General features: G+C 38.5%; 1 protein-coding gene across 1 annotated transcript in view; it reads right to left on the minus strand.

Annotated features, from left to right (window-relative positions):
• Positions 1–20,797, minus strand: part of KHDRBS2 (KH RNA binding domain containing, signal transduction associated 2) — a gene marked incomplete at both ends in the record, with an annotated part of 384,824 nt that overhangs the window by 230,146 nt on the left and 133,881 nt on the right. Inside the window, one exon of the mRNA XM_081998222.1 lies at positions 10,171–10,287. Within this exon, the coding sequence (XP_081854348.1) occupies positions 10,171–10,287 (117 nt within the window). The remainder of the gene's footprint in view (positions 1–10,170; positions 10,288–20,797) is intronic.

Raw genomic sequence — 20,797 nt, forward strand, 5'->3', positions numbered from 1 at the left:
CTACCTTGTGAATTGTGTTCCTTTTCAGGAGGAGACACTGGGTACAGGTAAATATCTAATTATATGAAAATAAACTGCAGTAACTTGGGCTCTAGCTATAAAATTGCAATACTTGTTTTCATACGTAGCATGTAAAAGCCTAAGGGTAGGAACCGGTTGCTTACTGAGAGACATAAATGACTTTAATTGGCCAACAAAGTCCTGTTCATATATTCCTACAGTGACCAGGCAGAAGACCCAGAGAAGAACTGGAACGTGACTGGAAAAGTCAACAGATGGCCCCCATTGACCCATCTTCAGACCTAGATCCTGAAATTAAAGTCAGAGCTGACAGGCAGCATAATCCACAAGCCATATCTCCAGAGAAGAGATTTTTCTAGAACTTGGGAGACTCAAGCAAGGTGGAACTCACTGTGGCAGAGACAAGCAGCCACAGTGCCTTGTACACAGGCAGGAAAGAGTAATTTGGGGGGATTGAGGACCTAGAATGATACAGATATCTTTCTCTGGTGTAAAGTGTGGTTTGGTATTGATGCTTTTTCTTTACCTGCTGCATGAAACTCAGAACGGAAAAAGAGGTGACACATCATCCACATTTAGGACATGGAATGGTCTGGAGTCTAATTCAAATATGTGTTGAGAAGAAAGTAAGTTTTATACCAAAATGAAAGAAACACCTTTGAATAGTTTGCTGATAATCTGAGAGTAATGCTACTATATTCCCCTTAAATCGAAGTAGTGTCATCTACTGGGAATTTCCTACCAATCTGTAGAAACATTCAGGAAATGGGTTATGAAACGGTCTTGAAACTTTGGAAGCAATTATGCATCTTCTGGGGATAGAAATGTTCAACGTTAAATAGCATGGGAATTTCAAATTGTTGATAAAAGACAGAAACCCCTAGTCACTGTGTAGAAGACATCAGAAGGAACTGGCTAATATAGAATGACTTATGCGTAACCATGAATTACAGCTATATATCACGCACACATCTTTCTCTTTCCCTCTCTGTCTCCATACATACATACAGATAAAATGCTTTTAAAAAGCTTTCCTCAAGCCTGACACCTTTAAGCAAGGTCAGAATGCTTGAGCCATCCAGCTAAAACAAAGACCAGTTCTTAAACCCAAGAGAGACCATGGAAAAGACTGTTTTCTCTGTAGCAAGATGGGGTATGTAAGTACATATGGGTTCTAAAACTTAAGAAAGGGAAGTCAGAGAAAACATCTTAAATCTTTGATATAACAAACCACCTTCGGAAGGAACAATCCATACCACAAGGAAACAAATAAACTTGACAGAAATGGACACAAATGGACTTTCCCAAAACTTTATAGCACAAACTGAAACAGCCACGGGTTACTGTGTCGCAGATCATTTGAAAACGCATAAATTGAAGGATAAAAGGCAGTTGAACCTTCTAGCCAGGTTCCAAATTCAAAGTTACTGGTCAATGATATTAAGGAGATGCCTGCTAATGCAGACGAGATTTTTGATAGATAAGAGATTATCTATCAGAAGTCATCTCATTGATTAGGTATGCAGACAGGAGCATCTGAACATCAGGAAGGGAAGAATCCATGCCAGTAGGGCCGGTTAACTGTGTCTTGGCCCCATGGCCTCATATTTTTGAGTCACAGCCAGCAAGCCAGACAGAGAGGTAAGCGACAGAAGCTGCAAAAACTACCAAACAAAAGATGCTCCTGTCTGCCAGGAATGAGGTGCTAACAAATGATCTGGGAAAGACAATACTCCCACAGAGTGCAGAGAGGCAAGAGGAAAATAACCCAAAATACGCAGGGATGTGGCAAAAAATAAAGACGTTATTGACTCCCCAGCTAGAAAGATCCTCACTGAATAAACACATTCTTTTTGTGTCAGAGGAAAGATATATGACTGAAAGCCCTCCGTTTACTGTGACATTAAAATATACAAATTTAGTTAAAAGGGAAGGGAAGCAGACAAGATGACTTGCTTTTTCTAGCTGTTGCACTCTGGGTAACATGGAGTCTTCTGGAAGGAAAAAGAAGGAACAGCCTTCTGGGAACAAGTTGATTTGCACAGCTCTGAGGAGCTGGTGAAACATGAGTCAGACAGCATGTGTGGACATGATGAGACACATAAGCAGTGAAAAGACGAGCACCCGAACATTTTTCATGAAAGTCCTGTCCATGTGAGTTTGCATGAACTGATTCTATCGGTATCTATAAATTTTGATGGAGAAATAGATTCAAGAAAAAGAAAGGAAAAGTATGTGCTGAGAAGTTGGCATGTGAAAGCTTCCCGAGGACTGGCAAGCCCTGGAGACTATTGGTGCTGGTGAACCTGCAAGAACACGCAAACTGAAAACACCAAGGGGCCGCTGAGCACCAGCACACACTGGTGTCAGCAATGGATCCCGTAACTCAGCCTGCATCAAAGACGACTGCTGCATGCAGATTAAGGCATCTGATGAAATAAAGGATGCTCTGATTGACTTTATGAACACCTACCACTGGCCTGCCAATATTACCTTCTATCTTCTGAGTATATAATTGGACTTGGCTTCCCAAATGTTGCTCTAACAAGGTCATCATGAGAGCGCAATTCAGATGTGAGATTGAATACGTGAATGTGCTATGAGAATAGTTATCTGCTATTAGTAAAAACAGCTTGAAGAATAAAAGCTATTCTAAGAAATATTGGTTTTGATCTGTATCTACCTCAAACTCCCTCCTCTATCAGGACAAAAAGGAGTTTATAACATATTAGAGGTGGTACACAGAGGTATTTTCCAAAGAAGAAGTGATAAAGACGGTCTCTTTTAATCTGTGCCTGTCAACAGATTTACATTTTCTCTGTAAAAGGAGGAAGTATGTTCTTCAGAATTTTTGTTCAGGTAAAACCTAGCTTTACAGTTTGAAAGCCTTTGGTACCTTTTGACATGCTCACTTAAAAGAAAAACTGAAAGAGTGCAGATTACAGTAGACTTTAAAGAGTTAACATCCTTTTGCAAATGATCCTTAAAAGATTTCAGTTTCAAAACACGGGGTGTTCTGCTTTTTGTTTGTTTCCTTTTGCTTGCATTTTTCTTTCTTGGTGTTTTTTTTGTTATAGTCCTTATAGCCTCACAGCACTCAAGTGTCAGGAAGCTGGAGAGATTTAGGAAGGGAAAAAAATGTCTTGCAGCAGGAGCAGTGTGCTGCTGTAACTTTTGCTCATATCTTGAAGGCATGCTGAGGGCCTAATCCTGCTCTTGGTCGTAAACCCGTTCGTGAGGTAAAATGGCTGTAAGCTGTAAGGTACCACGGCTGTAGAGATAAAAATACAAAGTCAATAACACTTTTACGCACAGCAAAGGAAAACCTAACAGAAAAAAAGATTAAATGGGTGAGCACCAATTAGTGAATTAAAACTAGCTATTGATGCTTTTGGATGTAAGCCAGTTTTCTATGGCTTTTCTATACCATTTCTATACAATGCCATAGATTGTTCTGTCTTTCCCTTAGAAATTTTACAGCTAAAGATGATAAAGGAGTATTTCAATGAAACAAACAACTTACCTAAGAAACAAACATTTCAGTGATTTTGCATGAAGTCCAGCTCAAAACTCCCAGCAGGCTGGAAGTAATCCTACAGGTTCTGTTTTAAAGAACTAAAATTGACTTTTTATAGAAATTTCCAAATTTGTATCTCCAACTATAAGAACTGAAACCTCATGACGACACACTAGGCTTAACTACCATAGCCATACGCTAGAGCGAGCAACCTCACCGGCATGAGTGGAGTGGCACCAGTGTAAAAGCTGGTGCAACAGACCACTAGGTGATTTGTAATTTTTTTTTTTTTTTACTTTCTAGTGTCTTTCATAATTTCTTATTCATGTTCAGAATGCTTCCCCTCTCATTTAGAAGGAAATATTGCATGTGTAACCATACTGCGTAAGTTTAAATGATCATAACAGGCAGTGACACTCAAAGGTTTTTGAAACTCAAGACACTAAAGAAGACACTCCTGTTCTCATGTTTAAGTAAAGCAATAGGATTGGGAAAGAATATAATGCAATACTTGGATCATAACCTCCTATAGACAAAACCTGCAACCTTTTTCTTCCCTTTTGGGCTATCTATCTGAGCATTATTTATAGAATCTTCTTGAAAAAACAATGAGGTCAAGAGTATGCTATCAGAGAATTAACTCCCCACTATTAGGACACTACGCTCATGGTACAAATGATCTAATAAATAAATACATTGTGCTTCAAACCAAAAAGTTACTGGGCACTATTCACATTATATATTTGGACTTAATCTTGTAAGATATTTAAGCATACATTAAAAGGTTGTAGGACTGAAGTCAGGGCACTTAGCATTTCCTGGGAACAGACCAGTGTGCACTTCAACTCTCCCGTATTTTCAACATCTTTTATAAGGTGCTTGCATAATATGGCTGTTATAAACCACACTAAAGCCAATATGTTAATTATTCAGTCTAGGTAGGTTCTCTGTGTGTTGACTTCTGATCTTTATGGTTGCCAACAAGTTCTTAACACCTGTGTTTTTTCAAAAGAAAAGCTAATGCAAGAAATCCTGTTTAATGGCACAAGCTGCTATCCAGTGTCAATGAAGTTTCTTTGTAAAGTACTTAACCCACAAATTAATGAAAGGCAGATAGTTCTACTGCAGTTAATTCTTCTGTGATGAAACCTTCATTCTTTAATAACTAGTTTAAACAACAACTGAAACTTGAAGAAGAAAACAGGTAAAAGATCACTCAGTAGCTGACAAATCATTGAGTCACAGACAAATAGTTTATGTGATTTTTTAAAGCTGCAGTGCAAATTTGTTCTCTAATTTGCCATGTTTATAGGAAAGAAACAGGTATCTCTAATAACAGCATTCTCCAAACAGCCAGGACAGAAGATGTAAGGAAGTGGAAGTTTAAACAATGAAAGAAACGGGTAATAAACAGAAAGTGTGCAAAATGGGAATTGGTGTTGACAGGATTTCTCTAGCTAAAAAGTAAGACTTTAAATTGGGGTGGCAATTATACATCAATATTCAGGAGATTTAACTCAAGCACTATGACTTACATTTTCTTCCATGTGTAGCTGACAGATGATATGCTACTGTAGCAATTGACGTTTTAGCTTTCTTTTATCTAATATATATTGTTATCTAATATATTGTTAACAGGCTATACATTAATTTCCAAATCCTGCTTTATGTAAGTGAAAAGTGGTTCAAAAAGATGTTTGGAGTGTCTGTGAATTCTGCAAAGACAATGTGAACCTCTTCAGCTTAAATAGTTAATTTGTCTTGCAAGAAGTGTCTTGCAGGTGATGAACAATGAGTTTCCAGGAAAAAATAATCAGGCTAAAAATCCATTTTTCATTTTTTTTAATACAATGAAAAGCAATCAAAAAATCTTCCTTTGGGTAATACTTAACATGTTATTAAAGCAAAATCAAAACATGTTACTGTTCTTAGGTTACTGAGCTCTTCCAAACATACTCACTTTGGTTAATTTTTAAATAAAAAAGTTTATTAAAAAAAAACTACAAACATTTTACCCTGAAAAAATTTCAACTACAACTCATGCACATTTTCAAGATTTCTCTCACAATCCTTTCAGAATTTTGGAGCCTCCACATGCCTCTTTTCTACATAATTTTGTGTTCACTAGAAATTTTTCATCATGTCTTTCTTTGAATGCTCCCACCATAAAGTTACACATGCAATGGGAAAGACAAAAGACAAAAGATAAAATTATGTACAAGGTAGAGTTTTGTTTTTGCAAAAGATTTATACCTGCCTCTTTTTTTTTCAAGCCAGTCCTCTTCCCTTTCTCAATACGTTTTTGCCTTTTCTATATCTTGTTCACCATTTCAGATATCAGTCTGGGATTATGGCCTTCATTTGCTCTCTTTTACCAGCATTATCCATACCAATTAATTACTGATATCATGTCACCTATAGTAACTCCAGGAAAGCATCACAGTCGTATCTATTCTGGTACAGTTCCTCTTGTTCTATTATGTTTTTTTCAGAGATGAAGTCATGTTGCAGCCAAGTACCACGGCTGGACTGTGATTAATGCTGTTGACCTGTTCTCACTCCTGTTATTAAGGGTGTGATCCCACCTCAGACCAGTGTCCCTTATATCAGTATTTTCTCTCCAGTCAGCAGAGGGTTCTTAAGGTAATGTGGAAGGGAAGGAGTATATTATTGGCTCTTCCCACATAATCTCTCCAAGATCCCGCAATCTGTAGTCAGGTCATGCAGCCCTTAAAGGCAGTTCTAATGACACCAGTGTGATTGTTTTATCTCTGGCCCTAAATGTTCTTGGTTTTCCTACAAAAATTTTCCTTTCACTCCCATATGCATGAAATCATTGCCATTTTGCTTTCTCACATACAACGTTCTGAAGGTCCACAAAACACAAAAATCAAGTTACATATACTATCTAGTGCATGTTTATTGCACGTTGGTGTATAATTAATCTAAATTTAAAAAAAACTCACTCATATAAATAATCTAAAACTAGGGAGTATGGAGAAATCGTGCAAGCCCAAGACTGTGCTCTCTCCTATGAAACTCTGGCAGGTAAATAGCTCAAGAAATACAAGTGTTTAAGAAACACTGATACATATTTTTCTGCTTCTTTTATAGAGGATTCTTGCTCTTAACTGCTATAGTTTATGTAAAAAAAGCTATTCAAGCTCACTGCATACATTTATTTTTTTTTAATAGCACAGTGAAAAGCATTCATTGCATGGCTGAAGAGGAGAAAATCTGCATCTATGTATGAAAGCAATCAATTCATTCCACTTGTAATGAGATTTCTCCTGTCACTTCAGTTTGGTTGTTTACCTTTACAACTGCCTCCCATGCTGTTTGGAAAAAGAAAAAGGAATGGAAAAGAATCAAAAGCCAAGCAACTCCACATGACTATGTTTCATCTCATCACTACACGTTCTGAAGAATGCATTTGCATATTCATAATACCATAGTACTACAGGAATGACAACCTTTAGTGGCAGCATGTAAGCCAGCAAGACAGTGAGAGCTCAACCTGTTCTAAGAATTCATTGGAAACTAGCCATGCTCTTAAGGTGGGCACAATTCTCAGTGGTCACAGCTATGCTCAACGTGTTGAACAATACATTCTTTATGTTTTAAAAATAAATGGGAGTTATTCAGCTAATAATTATTTCAAATTTTACCTACAGTTTTGCATGCCAAATCAAAAGGAAGAAATTTCTAAAAGTCAGCATCATCTTCTGTTGTGTCTAGTGTCCAATGTTTCATGACAGTTGTTTTTTCCTAACAGAACACTGTAGGATCTTTCTCCTGTTACAGAAAACTAAACTTCTGCTGAGCCAGTGGCATTAGCTTAAGCACCGAGATTTAAGCACTTGTTAGCCACACTGCTCTGGAAGAATCATAGGGTTTCCTTATACAAATAATGTTCTGCAAAACTGCTGCAGTTACACTTGGGCATCTCTTCAAAAATTTCTATCACAACTTCCTGTGTCACATACATAAGCTCTGTCATACTTAGTACACAACTGGACTTGTTCATAAGGTTCATTTTAAGTAAGTTGCATTGCCTTTTCAAATTAATTTATTCTGTTCCCACACTGTGGGTACAGCAGACACTCAAAAATCTCAAGTCACTCTTAAGAAGTGTCCCCTGAGGCTCTGGAAAGGAACAGCCCAAATTCTTTAGTCTCTGAAATTTATCCACAGATTTCTTTCTTAAAGATAAAGAAATTCTGAAAAGCAGAAATACCTACCCTGGGAGATTCTGCTTCCCAGAACTGGAAACTGTCCCTCCATATGCCCAAAATTAGAGTATGGCCAGAGTGGTTCATTGTAGAGCCAAGCATTTGCCTACTGTCATTTTGGCACTAAAAAACCCCAAATCAGTGGATCGGTTCTTTTCAAACATTAAGTACCTAAGGATTTAGGGCATAAATGTATTTAGTATTTTCCAGTAGAAATTCTGTTTCTGCTGCTCCGACGCAGCTCAGCATCCCGTTGTACTGGATTGGAGGGGAAAAGCACACGTGCCTGCAGACTGCCTAAGAATTATTAGGGTTCATGGCATAATATAGACAGTTTTAAGGAAATTCTACTTTACAGAGAGAAATTACATAGATTTTTCTTGAAAATTCCTCCAGAAGGAAGACTTATCCACCAATATACATAAGCTGATTTCTTGTATGGTACAAAATAACCACAACAAACCTCCAGACTTTGGTAATTAGTATTTAATTCAGTAAAAAAATACTGCGTAAATGAGACTTTCGGGCTCGTTTTATGGCAAGAAAACTGTTTTAACTAGAGCAAGTTGTACTTTCCTTAGCGATGTAGCAACTCACGCTTTTATGCTGACAGTCAAATATATTTTCTTTAAGGTTTATCAGCATCTAAACCTAGAATATCCTCTCTGAAATGCTAATTGTAACTATTACCCATCCCATGATCATTCTCAGCCTCTTTTGCTTGGAACTGGTAACAGTGATGTAGATGGCTCAGATAATTCCTATCTCTCACTGCAATTACATAGGGCTTTGGTTTTCTTTTGAGTCAGTAGTTTCTAAATTAGATTAAGATAACAGTTGTTTATGAGGCCGCCTCTACAGAAACGGCTTTCATCACTGCCATATTTAATTCTATTTTACTCTAGAACTTCATTTTTTCACTCCATTCTCATATGAATGAGTTTCCATGAAGTTCATATGTTACCTCAGATTATGTTTAAGGGACAAATACTCTATGAAAAGGGAAAAAAAAAACCCACATGAATTTTGTTATTGCTGACATACTTATAAGTGACTGTGGCACTTCGTTATGATCAGATGAAATTCAAATGATATGATAAAAAGAGTGACCGATCTTAAAATCAGAGGACTTAGTCTGTTTATGTGGTAACAAGCCCTTCACACTACCCTGTCTGGGCAATTGCTGCTCTTGGCAAAAATACTCTGAGCGGGTGGCTGAGAATGGAACTGGCAGATGCAGTACTGATATAAATTACTGTTACTTAGCAGCATGTGCATTCATTCATCCAGGGAGTAATTTTTTATCATTCCAGAAGTAAGCCAAAATTCATAAAATATTTTACTTGTCAATACCTAGAAATAAAATCTGTAGTGTATTCGACATTTATTATCATAATATACAATGTTAAATAGATAACTGAAGTGTCAGTATGCCCAACGTCATAAAGAAATCTCTGAAAAAATGAAATACATTCTGTGTGCCTAATTTGTCTGTTTTGTGAGGTTTTTTTTCAATATTGCAATTAGAGACCTCATAATGCAAGTGTGACTGCTGATATACATTACCAAGACCAAATAATGCCAACGATAAAATCCTGATTAGTCTTTCCTTGATTCTGGCATATTATTGCTTTCATCATTTTTGCTACGGAGATGAATGACAGAGGTGACAGGAAGGAAAGCAGAATAATGCACAACATTACTAAAGGTGATATAGAGTTCAGTGAAATTAGCAGTCATTATTTCTGTGTTGACCATAATACTACTGTTCTACAGACTGTAAAGAGGCCACAATGCAATCAGTACTTGTTCTTTGGATCAGATCCATACGAAGCTGCCTTACCTTACAAATAATTACCTTAGGTGCCTTGACCAGGCAGTGATTCCAAACACAGGTTTTTTTATCTATAGTGCATTTTTACACAGATTTAAGCAAAATGTCCACTATTTTACCATTTTTAGAACTATGCCCTGAATAAATATTCCATCTTTTTAAAAAGTGACATCTCTAAAGAAACAACAAACAAAAGAGAAAGCCTATCTATGTACACCAATATTACAGCACTAATCTATGCAAGTTATACTTTCTCAGCAGAAGCAGACTTCTCTCAGAACAAATGAACTTTAATCTGGTTTCTCTTTTAGGTGAATTATTTAAATAACAGCGGTAATATAGTAACTGTGGAGGTCTACAATTATACAGGAAGAAAGGTTTGTGCAGCAAGAGAAAAACTGTATTTTAGCAATTGATGTAACTTGAAAAAAACAAACTTGCCTTGGAGTCAGAGTCTATATTGAGTCTATTAAATGAGTCATTAATAAGTAGACAGGCAATCTAAGTGTAACAGTTAAAACACAAATGTTTCAACACTAATTGCAACCAGAATCCAGACACAGTACCTTAGCTTTATCCCTCATGGATCCTTTCCCCAGGATGGACATTTTTGCACCTGTTTCTTCTTGTAACCTCTTCAAGGAGTTTCCTCTTGGTCCAAGCAATTTCCCAACAAAATTGAACTGGAAAGCAAATAAAAAAACTATTTTAGATCAAGGGTTACTTTTTCAAAAACTTAGTAAATCTTCAGAAACAAGCTGCTTAAAAGAGAAAAGTTTACTTCCCTTTAAAAAAATACTCCTGTTGGTTCTGAGCCTAAATCAATGGGATACAAGTCTGGAGAACCTAGATATTGTCTCATCCAGCACAAAAGTGAGAAAAAAGCATTCATGGTTTATTTGAATCCCAGGAGGCTTCTCTCTAGGACAAAAATGGCCACTGGCTGCTTAGGTTTAGTTACTAAACAGGATCTTTGCTTATCAGACGGTATAGGTGAAACTCCTGAGTTCCACCTTTACTGGCAAAGTAATATATTCTGTAAAGTTAGAGCTTTAGATGGAGTTTTAGGAATTGATGTTTTACACACTGATTTTAAAAGTGCTGTTGTGTGTATCGGCTTCAAGTATCTGTTTTGCCGGCAACAGAACAAATCACAAACAATAAATCACTGCACATGTTCAAGGCTATTTTCTGACAGGATTTTGAAGAACGCTGTACTGTGTCTGACATGCTGCTAATATTCTTAAACACTGCACAGTTCATGTGACACATACAATGTTGCTCTTTCTGTATGAAGATTACAGATGTCTACATGAAAATCAGAGGACAGAACAGTAAATAAATGTTATGTCAATACAAACTAGCAAAAAGGGAAGAATCTGTTAAGTAACAGCAATTTGTTTATTCTGTAATCAATAGTCTCTTCAATTTATTGGTTTTTATGCTTTCCAAATTCTTTTAAATACTCTATGGCATGCTGTCTTTGGAAGTTGACTGGGAAACATCAGTACTTGCTTAGGATGTTTGCAGATTATGTTCCAGTCTGAACAGACAGCACTCTGGCCTGACTTTCAACAAAGAATAAGCTTAGCCAAGGAAAAAGTGTGTAGCTGTATCAGCACTTCCTTGTTTTTATTTCAGAGATAAAGAATATGACAATAAGAAATGGCAATCAAAATTTATGCTGCTTCCAAAAATACACCTGAATGTCTAAAAAGATGCTATAACATAACTTGTTTTGCATTACCTTCTATTTTAAAAACGGAAAAAATGGGGATATATTTTTGTTTCCACTTTAGCCAGCAAGAATATAACAACACAAATACATCAGCCATGTTAACAGCACACAAACTCAGAATCAAGCCAGATACCCAAGAAACCAAGCTGGCTTTCAGCCCAGGGTCTTAATTACAAATCACTTGTAACTTCTTTCAAATATTGGTTAAACCATCAACGAAAAGAATATGTAATCACAGGAAAAATAAATACATAAGGTGAAATCTATTGCCACCTACACCAACATAACTGACTTCAGCAAGATAGCATGTCTAGGGGGAAGCAGTAAGTGGTAATGTTGCTGAAAAAAACAGCAAGCTCTGAAGCTCCAAAAAGATTTTTCAAGCTTGTGTCCTTGTAACAATTTGGGATAGGATTTAGAGATGATACCCCATCATGGCATCAACAGTCCTATGTCTTGAAACTACAGCTAAGCTTCTTCCAGGGACAATTTGGCTTAGAAGTTGTTGTTGGCTTCAAACTGGTTATTAAATTCTGTATGAAAATAAATCAAACAGTGAGGAAGGAATGGCAAGGATTGAATTTCAACTTTAATACTAGACCTTGGACTTAATCTATTGATAGAAATGAGATTTCAAAAATTACACATCTTGTGTACATGAAGGTTTATTAGAGACGGACGAGCAAACAGTAGAGCTTTTGTTCCTCTGCAGAGACCCCATTACGTACAGAATGGCTGTTCACAAGTTACAACACCAAATCTTTCATGGCACTTCTACATCACCACTCAGAGAAGAACCATCTACTGCTACATCCTTTCAGTGTCCCTTAATATTAAGAAAAGCTGCCCCTCATAAGCTGAAAGAGCTATACTGCTAAGGATAGAAGGCCAGCCAAAACTCAACTCTGTTTGTTCTCTGAATGGAATAAAACTATTAAAATAGACTCTATGAAGATTTATGCTGACCATTTACATTTAAGCACTTCATAAACTGTCTAATAATTACCTTGACATACGGCTGCAAAGGAGCGGTACGGCCAGCATAAACTATGTACAAAGTGGATTTTAATCACTTCACAGGAAATAAGTGGCTGGGGATTTTAATTCTATTGATTATGTAGCAGACAGACACTTACATTTCATCCACCTTCTAAAAAACAAACATCACGAAACAGGCAGTTACTTACAACTGAATAACTGAATTGCTCTTAATTTGGTTTTGTCTAAAGTTGCAGAAAAGCCAGTGCACTATATCAGACATTCATCTGCTGTGCTTGGTCTTTCCAGCTTCAGTAAGGTCTAGGGCCACGAGCTATCCTCAGCACCAGTCTATAATCACAAAACTCCCAAAAGTCTGAAAATACTGATAGCGTAACTTTGACGCGATAACTTATGACAAATTAAATCCTTTCTGTTCACGTGTGGGTTATAACCGCAGAAAAGAGAAAGTTTCAGTAAATAGCACAAATTGCAAGAAATTTGAAACACAACTTTATTAATTTTATTTATTTTGTTAAGATATGCTGGATAAGAACCTGAGCAGAACTACTTTTAATGCTAGAAAGCTTAAACTCCAGTTAGGGTCACAGACACAGCAAGGTATACAGCTACAGTGAAGGAAACTGAAAACTCAGGCAGTTTGACTGCATGTAATGACGACCCTTGCCTGCAAACACACATTCCTGGTAAAGCCACTGTAACTGCAGATCTTATTTTGTAATCTTAGTTCTGATCCAGTTCTGCCATGTGTACAAATTTTCTCCAAATAACAGTAGCTCTAAGTCTCTGGGATAATATCTGGTCATATTAGGAGAAGATAGCTGAGAAATGATGACATACAGAAGAGAGAGTATTAACAGAAAGCTTTTATTGCTGGGGAAAAAAACAGACTTCCACTTGAAAAATATGGTTATTGTCGTGTTACTGGATGTTTTTATAGGCGGCTTAACTTCTCAATCATATTTATGAATGTGAACTAGGCTTTCCATGTGCTTGTAGAAACCCTTCCTGGTTTATAGCAAAGATTTTGTGCATTATTTTCTTAGATTTTTTTTATTAGTTGCCTGGGGGAGACAGATGCATGTCTTCAGAGGAAAATGATCAGGTGATAGTAGGGGATGCTTTACTTATAATCAAATGCACATGATGCTTCATGTGTCAACAGCTGGGCAATAAACTTTCTCCTGTGCAGAATAAAATCTGACAGAGAATATAGCTCGATAGATCTTTCGAGTATCCACAGCCAGTCTCCCCAGCGTCTTCCCCAACCAATATACACTCAGTTTCACCAGGTTTATCTGCATCTTGATTACTTTCAGACTCCACACAAGCAATCAGACTGTAAGGTGCCCAAAGCCAACACTCTGGTTTCTCAGTCTCCATCAAAGTTTTTGCTCATAAAACTTCTTTTTATACTGATGTGGAAATAGCCAAAAATGTTACTGCACATGTGGACACATAGAAATTATTCTCTTTCCACAAACTGTGCTGCTCCCATCCATATGCAAAACATTGTGCTTACACACAGAGAATACTTACTGACAGTGTGAGACATTCTGTCCAAGTCTATATGCAAGGACTGACTATTTAAAACAAAAGATTAGAAACCCAACAAGTATACAGAAAATGAAGAAGTCTTAAGAAGTAACGAACATGAAATTTCTTACCAAAAAACTGCTTATGTTAGTGAAAACCTTAGGGTTGCGCTCCATGCATGAATACATATATAATCACAGATTTGCTCATCTCCAAAACTGCTGCACATCAACACACCTCCCTTGCTTTGGGTTAAGACACTGAGAAGAGAATCCCTAAAACTAACCAGGTGTTGTCAAGCTGGATCACAGCACAGGCAGTCTGCCTCCCAGTGTCAGCATTTATTATGTCAATATACCATACATGGTTTCTATGAAATATTAAAGATTAATTATAACCTGTCCTGTAAACAAAATGTGTCCAATAGCTAGTTCTTAAAATATATCCTGCAGCTTACATACAATGCTGTGATAGTCTTAAGTGTACTGCAGCACCTCAAGAAGACTGCCACGTATTTATTGTCATTGCCGTGCTTGAACTTACCTCCTTTAATATGGACATGTCAAGTGTTCTCAGAAGACATAATACCAGCTGAATTATCACAGAATTGAAATTAAACATACACACACATTTATAAGTTGATATTTACATAACTTCTGATTTATATAATGTTGCAAACTCAGGGGGAAAGTTACTTCAGTATGTGGCATGTTAAAACAAATGGTCCAGGAGATGAGCACAATGGGAATTTGAACTTTGAAGTGGCCATCAAAGGCAAACAGGCATGGCTCCACTATTGTGCCTGTGCTGTATAAAAGTCGGGGAAAAGAAAGACAGTGAACTTGTGTGGAGTAATCGCTGAGGGGCAATTGGAAATTTACCCTCTAAGAACAGCATTGAGACAGGGTGGAACGTAGCTAGTGTATAATGAGTCTGTACCATGGCAATTCCCTAGGCAGCCCTAGACGTTGGCAACATCAGGGGGACTTGGTGTGCTGACTGTGGGAGAAATTGTACGGAGGGTGGAGCGGAGTGGAGACGTCGCGGCCACGCCCTGTGAACAAGGGAATTTAAAGGTACGCAGTGTGTACATTAATAAGCTGCACGTGCGATGCCCTGGGTCAGTGACCCGTCAACTTTGATGAAATGCTGTACTTGGAGTGAACTTTGCTTATTATAATATCATTATAATACTAAAACGCACACCCCTCTCGAAAGTTACCCACCTCCAAAGGTGCGACCACCCCTCAATGAGTGTGCGCACTGAATTTTTCCTAGTCTGTGCCTTTAAACGTGAAGCAAGAGAATTCTGAACCAATCCTGATAAAGGTATATATGACTAGAGTCACTCAAGCTCCACCTGCAAAGTAAAACACTATAAAATAGTGTGAAAAGAGCTGGATGTCAGGGAAGATACCATCACTCCTGACTTTTAGGATCTGCCGACGGGCTGACCCTCTCTTCCCCCGCATTGGGACGCCTTTGGGTAAGATTCGAACACTCGGCTATCCCGAGTGGATCCGCGGGAATTTTAGGAATCTCTAGAGTTGTTTCATCACCCCATGCATGTGTAACCCGACCGTAATCAATTTAGTGCACTTGCTTACAGACAGTGAATTTATCACTAGCAATCCAAAGAACTTGTGCATCTGTTGCTTCAATAAATCGCACTATTGATTGACTCAGACGTGTGTGTGTTGTCCCTGAACGCGACCGTACCTTTGAGTGCGACCGTGTGAGTTCAGGAGTTGTCCGGCTGAGCAGGTCGTGTGATGTTAGTAGTGCATCCGGACCCGTGATAGTCCAATGAAAGGGGTTGGGCGTGACCGGACTACTAACGCTGATTTTGGGCATCTGCCTCTTAACGCAACAACTTGTACTGTAGAGAACCTGTAGCTAACACTAGCATATTTAAATGTCCTTGGCTCCTGGCATCGGAGTCCTCTCACTGGGGAGAAGCCCACCCTGACAGCCGCAAACAGGGCTAATGGAGCTAGGCAGATAGAAGCTGTTGACTTTCATCACTACTTCATTTTTTAACTCTGAGAATTGTAATCAACCTTACATTGATCCTTACCTCAGTTGTATACACGGGACTCACTTTATTCTCAATATGTGATAAACTGGCCTTTGAATAAGCAGACAGCCTTTGAATTGCGAGACTCATCACACTGGTGGGCTGGCACTGCTGCTCTGCTTATGTGTGCTAAGGTGTACCTTGAACCTCCCAAGAGCTGGGACACAGGCTGCAAGGTTTGGTGGGGTGATGAGGGGTGTCTGGCGGGGGGGCTCTCCAAAGCCAGCGGCAGCCTTGGGCTAAGAACGATCACACACACATGGGACACTGTCTTGCCTGCCCGGCCACATAGCACCATCAAAAGTACATCAAAAGTTACTCAGTGCTGCCATATAGCAGCCCTGAGTGCCCCCCATAAGACCTATCCTACTTAAAACCACACCTCCCTTCTGCAGATGGGGCAAGAATGCTGATAAGCAGTTAAGGAAATAATCATATAATTTGCTGTTATGTTGCAAGATGAAACTCTGACCTGCAGTTCTTTCAAGATTAAAAACTCCATTTAATATTAGTAAGGATTTTGCCTACCTCAGGACAGCGTACCATAGGTATAACAATCCAACATATAGTTTACAGTATTAACAGTCAAGCCTCAAACTAAATACAATGATTGATAGAAAGTGCATGTTTACAAGAATATTTGTTTCCTTGTTTGATGCAGCCCAAATACATCCCTACTAGAACTGTAACATTCTTATTTTATAAACAATATTTTAATTGAGCTTTACAAGCAGAAACAAGGAATATGCTTGCCATTTAGAAAAAGTGTATGTGTCAGTGACTGTTCCTGTTTTATACACAGATCAGTGTTCAGAACAGTAGCAAAAACCTAGATAAATAAGGAATGGGAGAGACAAATGTTTCCAGCTGTAAAATAAAGCAGCACAAAGCCCTGAGCTAGGAGAATAAATTAATTTCTTCTAGAAACAGCAAAACAGAAATAGCACGGACTTGGCAATGTGAAATAGGTTTGTTACTTCTTAGTGTGTTCTGTTCACCACTGCTATCAGCTCCTTTGTGGGGAGACAAAGTGTCTTCCATTTTCAGAGCTACTTATCCTCACAGAAACCTATCCTTACTCATGGGGGAAAAAAAAAAATCCTTCTAAATTCAGTCCCGTGCTAAAGAAAAGGGGAGGGGAGCGGACAAAGATATTATTCACTGCTGAATAAAACCGTATTGAATGAGACCTGCTTATAGTTTTCTTCTGGTCCTATTCTAGGACTTCTGATAGTTCATTTATTTTAGAATAGTGTTTATTTTAAGAGTATCTCACCTTCTGATATACACAAGAGTCTTCCTTTCATGTTAGGGTAGTACTGGACAATTATGAAAGCAAATTTTATTTGTCTCAACACTTTATAAGCATAACAGTGCCCGTAATAATATGATTTAACCTATGGTCAGCCCTGAATTCGTCAGGCAGTGGGACTAGGTGATCATTGTAGGTCCCTTCCAATCAGAAGTATTCTGTTCTGTTCTGCTCTGTTCTGTTCTGCTCTGTTCTGTTCTGCTCTGTTCTATTCTACTCTATTCTATTCTGTTCTGTTCTGTTCCGTTCATTTTGCCAAAACCACCAAGCTGTGTAGTGCGGTCAACACGCTGGAGGGAAGGGATGCCACCCAGAGGGACCTTGACAGGCTTGAGAGCTGGGCCTGTGTGAGCCTCATGAAGTTCAACAAGGCCAAGTGCAGGGTCCTGCACATAGATCAGGGCAATCCCAAGCACAAATACAGGCTGGGCGGAGAATGGATTGAGAGCAGCCCTGAGGAGAAGGACTTAGGGGTTTTGGTTGATAAGAACCTCAACATGACCCAGCAATGTGCGCTCGCAGCCTAGAAGGCCAACCGTATCCTGGGCTGCATCCAAAGCAGCGTGGACAGCAGGCTGAGGGAAGTGATTCTGCCCCTCTACTCTGCTCTGGTGAGACCCCACCTGGAGCACTGCATCCAGCTCTGGAGCCCTCAGCACAGGAAAGACATGGACCTGTTGGAGAGGGTCTGGAGGAGGGCCACAAAAATGATCAGAGGGATGGAGGATCAGAGGGCATCTGTCTTCTGAGGACACGCTGAGACAGTTGGGGTTGTTCAGCCTGAAGAAGAGAAGGCTCCAGGGAGACTTTATAGCAGCTTTCAGTACCTAAAAGGGGGCCTACAAGAAAGCTGGAGAGGACCATTTTACGATGGCATGTAGTCATAGGACAAGGGGTAGTGGCTTTAAACTGAAACAGGGTAAATTCAGACTAGATCTAAGGAAGAATTCTTCATTATGAGGGTGGTGAGACAGTGGAACATGTTGCCCAAAGGTGGTGTGGATGCCCCATCCCTGGAAGTGTTCAAGGCCAGGCTGGATGGGGCTTTGAGCAACAAGGTGTCCCTGCCCATGGCAGAGGCTTGGAACTACATGGTCTTTAAGGTCCCTCCCAACCCAAACTATTCTATTCTATTCTATTCTATTCTATTCTATTCTATTCTATTCTATTCTATTCTATTCTATTCTATTCTATTCTATTCTATTCTATTCTATTCTATTCTATTCTATTCTATTCTATTCTATTCTATTCTATTCCATTCCATTCCACTCCATTCCACTCCATTCCATTCTATAGCTCAGCAGGTTCTGCAGAGTTTCAGTTTGCCTCCCTCTGTGTATAGCTGTTCAATACCTCTTCAATATCTAGTACTTTTTGGCTTTTCCAAAATGAACTTAGTGTTCCAGATAAGGATGCAGCATTATTTTTTATTACAGCAATGTGACGTTTGCTGTCTCTGGAGAAGAGCTTCCAAGAAACCTCTTCGGTAGGACTGAACTTTGCAGGGCTCTAATTTAGCACGGCATGTCAGGAGACAGCAAACAGAAGCAGAAAATGAACATACTCCTTCAGAGGGTCTCTGGAGATGTACTCCAAAGGACATGTGCTAATGGTTTCTTAAAGTATTGCACCACTGAAACTTCACTGCAGTGCTCCCAGAACCAAAGGAGAAGGCTGCCCATTCCTACAGAGCTCACTGGGTCTCGTCTCTTCATTATGCTTTGAACAATAACCCAATATCAGGCTGTGGGGAGAAAAATGGACTAAAAAATAAATGCTCAAAGGGAAAATACAGCTTCCTGAAAACTCCAGGCCAAATTAATTTCTGTTTTAAATCAATAGAATTACCTCAATAATAAATTAAACTTGAGCAACAAAGCTAGAATCATTAAAGCTACTGTGACTACAAGATTTACCTAAGAAATAAACATTTTTTCATTACACATTTTTTTATCTTGAAAAGTGCTGGGAGTTCATATTTACAGTGCGCTTGAAGAAGATGCTGCAATAATTGTCTGGCTATTTATTAGCTCATAGGAAGAATCTAAATCTACAGTGAAAATACATTTTTGGCATAACTCCATGAAACAGATGGTCAGCGACTTCAGACAAACATCTTCCAGATAAAAGTCCACACTGATATAGCAAAAATATCCCCTCACTTTCCATTTTTAGCAGTTTTCTGTCAGAATTTGGTAACAAGTTGTGACATTTAAATAAAGCAATTTAAATGAGCCTTTAAAATTAAAATACATCTTCTGATTAAAAAAAAAAGTTTGGTGTCTGATGTACCTTTATTCAGTTAAACCTTCTTAACTCAGGAAAATTTGAACAGCTATTTCTCTAATACATGCATTAGCAGTGCGATTTATTATAATCTTTTAATCTGTCAAACAACAAAACATTTTATTTTGTGTGATTCTGTTTTTAACTCTGACATGAGGTAATTGAGGAAAAGACAAGGAACATGTTAAAGTTGTGCATCTATATTAAATCTCCAATTAACAGCTTTAAAGAGTTTATTATTTTAATTGCAGAGCTATCCAGAGACTCATCATACCAGGCACTGCAGACATGCAGGAAAACATGATCATGACCCTGAAGAGTTGCCAAGTATGTTAAAAAAATCGAACAGGCCTTGTTGAATATATGTGGCTACTATTGCTTATTTGGATGGTCAGGGAGTGATAGCAGAGACTACTGCCATTAAAATCATTTGGGCTCAGTTATGAAAGTGGGTATTAATCAAGGTAAGTGCAGCAGGACCAGGTTCTGCTGGCAGGAGGGCAACACCAGAGCCTATTTTCAACTCAGAAATGGGAAAGAGGATCCTAATGTCACATTTTATCTTTGGCTTTTGCATTTCTCATAATTATTCTGCAACTTGGAATAAAATACTTTTTCCTAAGCTTATCCCTATTTGGTGAGCCCAGCTGAGGCAGTGTGGGAGGCTGAGGGCTCTCAGGCTTTTTTGCCCATGTTGGAGAGGTCAGAAGTGTTAGCAAACTAGTTGCCAGTCAGAGGTCATGACTGATGCCAACCCATGACTGCTCCTCCATGGAAAGCTGTTCAAGAGCAGCAGTATTTTTAAAAACTGCAGAGTACGCTGAGCTAACAACGATTTTGCCCTTGTATTTAAGTCCTATTCTATTGAATAAAGGGCAAGGGGCCTATTTAGGACAAAAAGCCACCTGTCTTAACATTCATCATAGCCAAGCCTGAGGTAGTCAACTTTTACTATTTAGAAATAAATAAAATACAAGGTAAGTAATAAGGAGTTCTTGGAATTGTGTAGCTAAGACTGCCTCATTAGAAGGACTAAAGCGATATTTCTACAAATACTAACTATTCAGGCTGCAGAAGTGCACCACTAACCTTTTTTCAAAGTGCACAATTAAATAAATTTATACTGAGCATATGCACAGGTATGGAAATAGGTACTAAGACTACAACAATTAAAAGCACAATCAACATTTGGCTAATTGAGCTTATTACTCCCACAGATACACAATTTACTGGTCACAGTAATAA

This window comes from Phaethon aethereus, assembly GCF_964289735.1.
Source record: "Phaethon aethereus genome assembly, chromosome: 3".
Lineage (NCBI taxonomy): Eukaryota > Metazoa > Chordata > Aves > Phaethontiformes > Phaethontidae > Phaethon > Phaethon aethereus.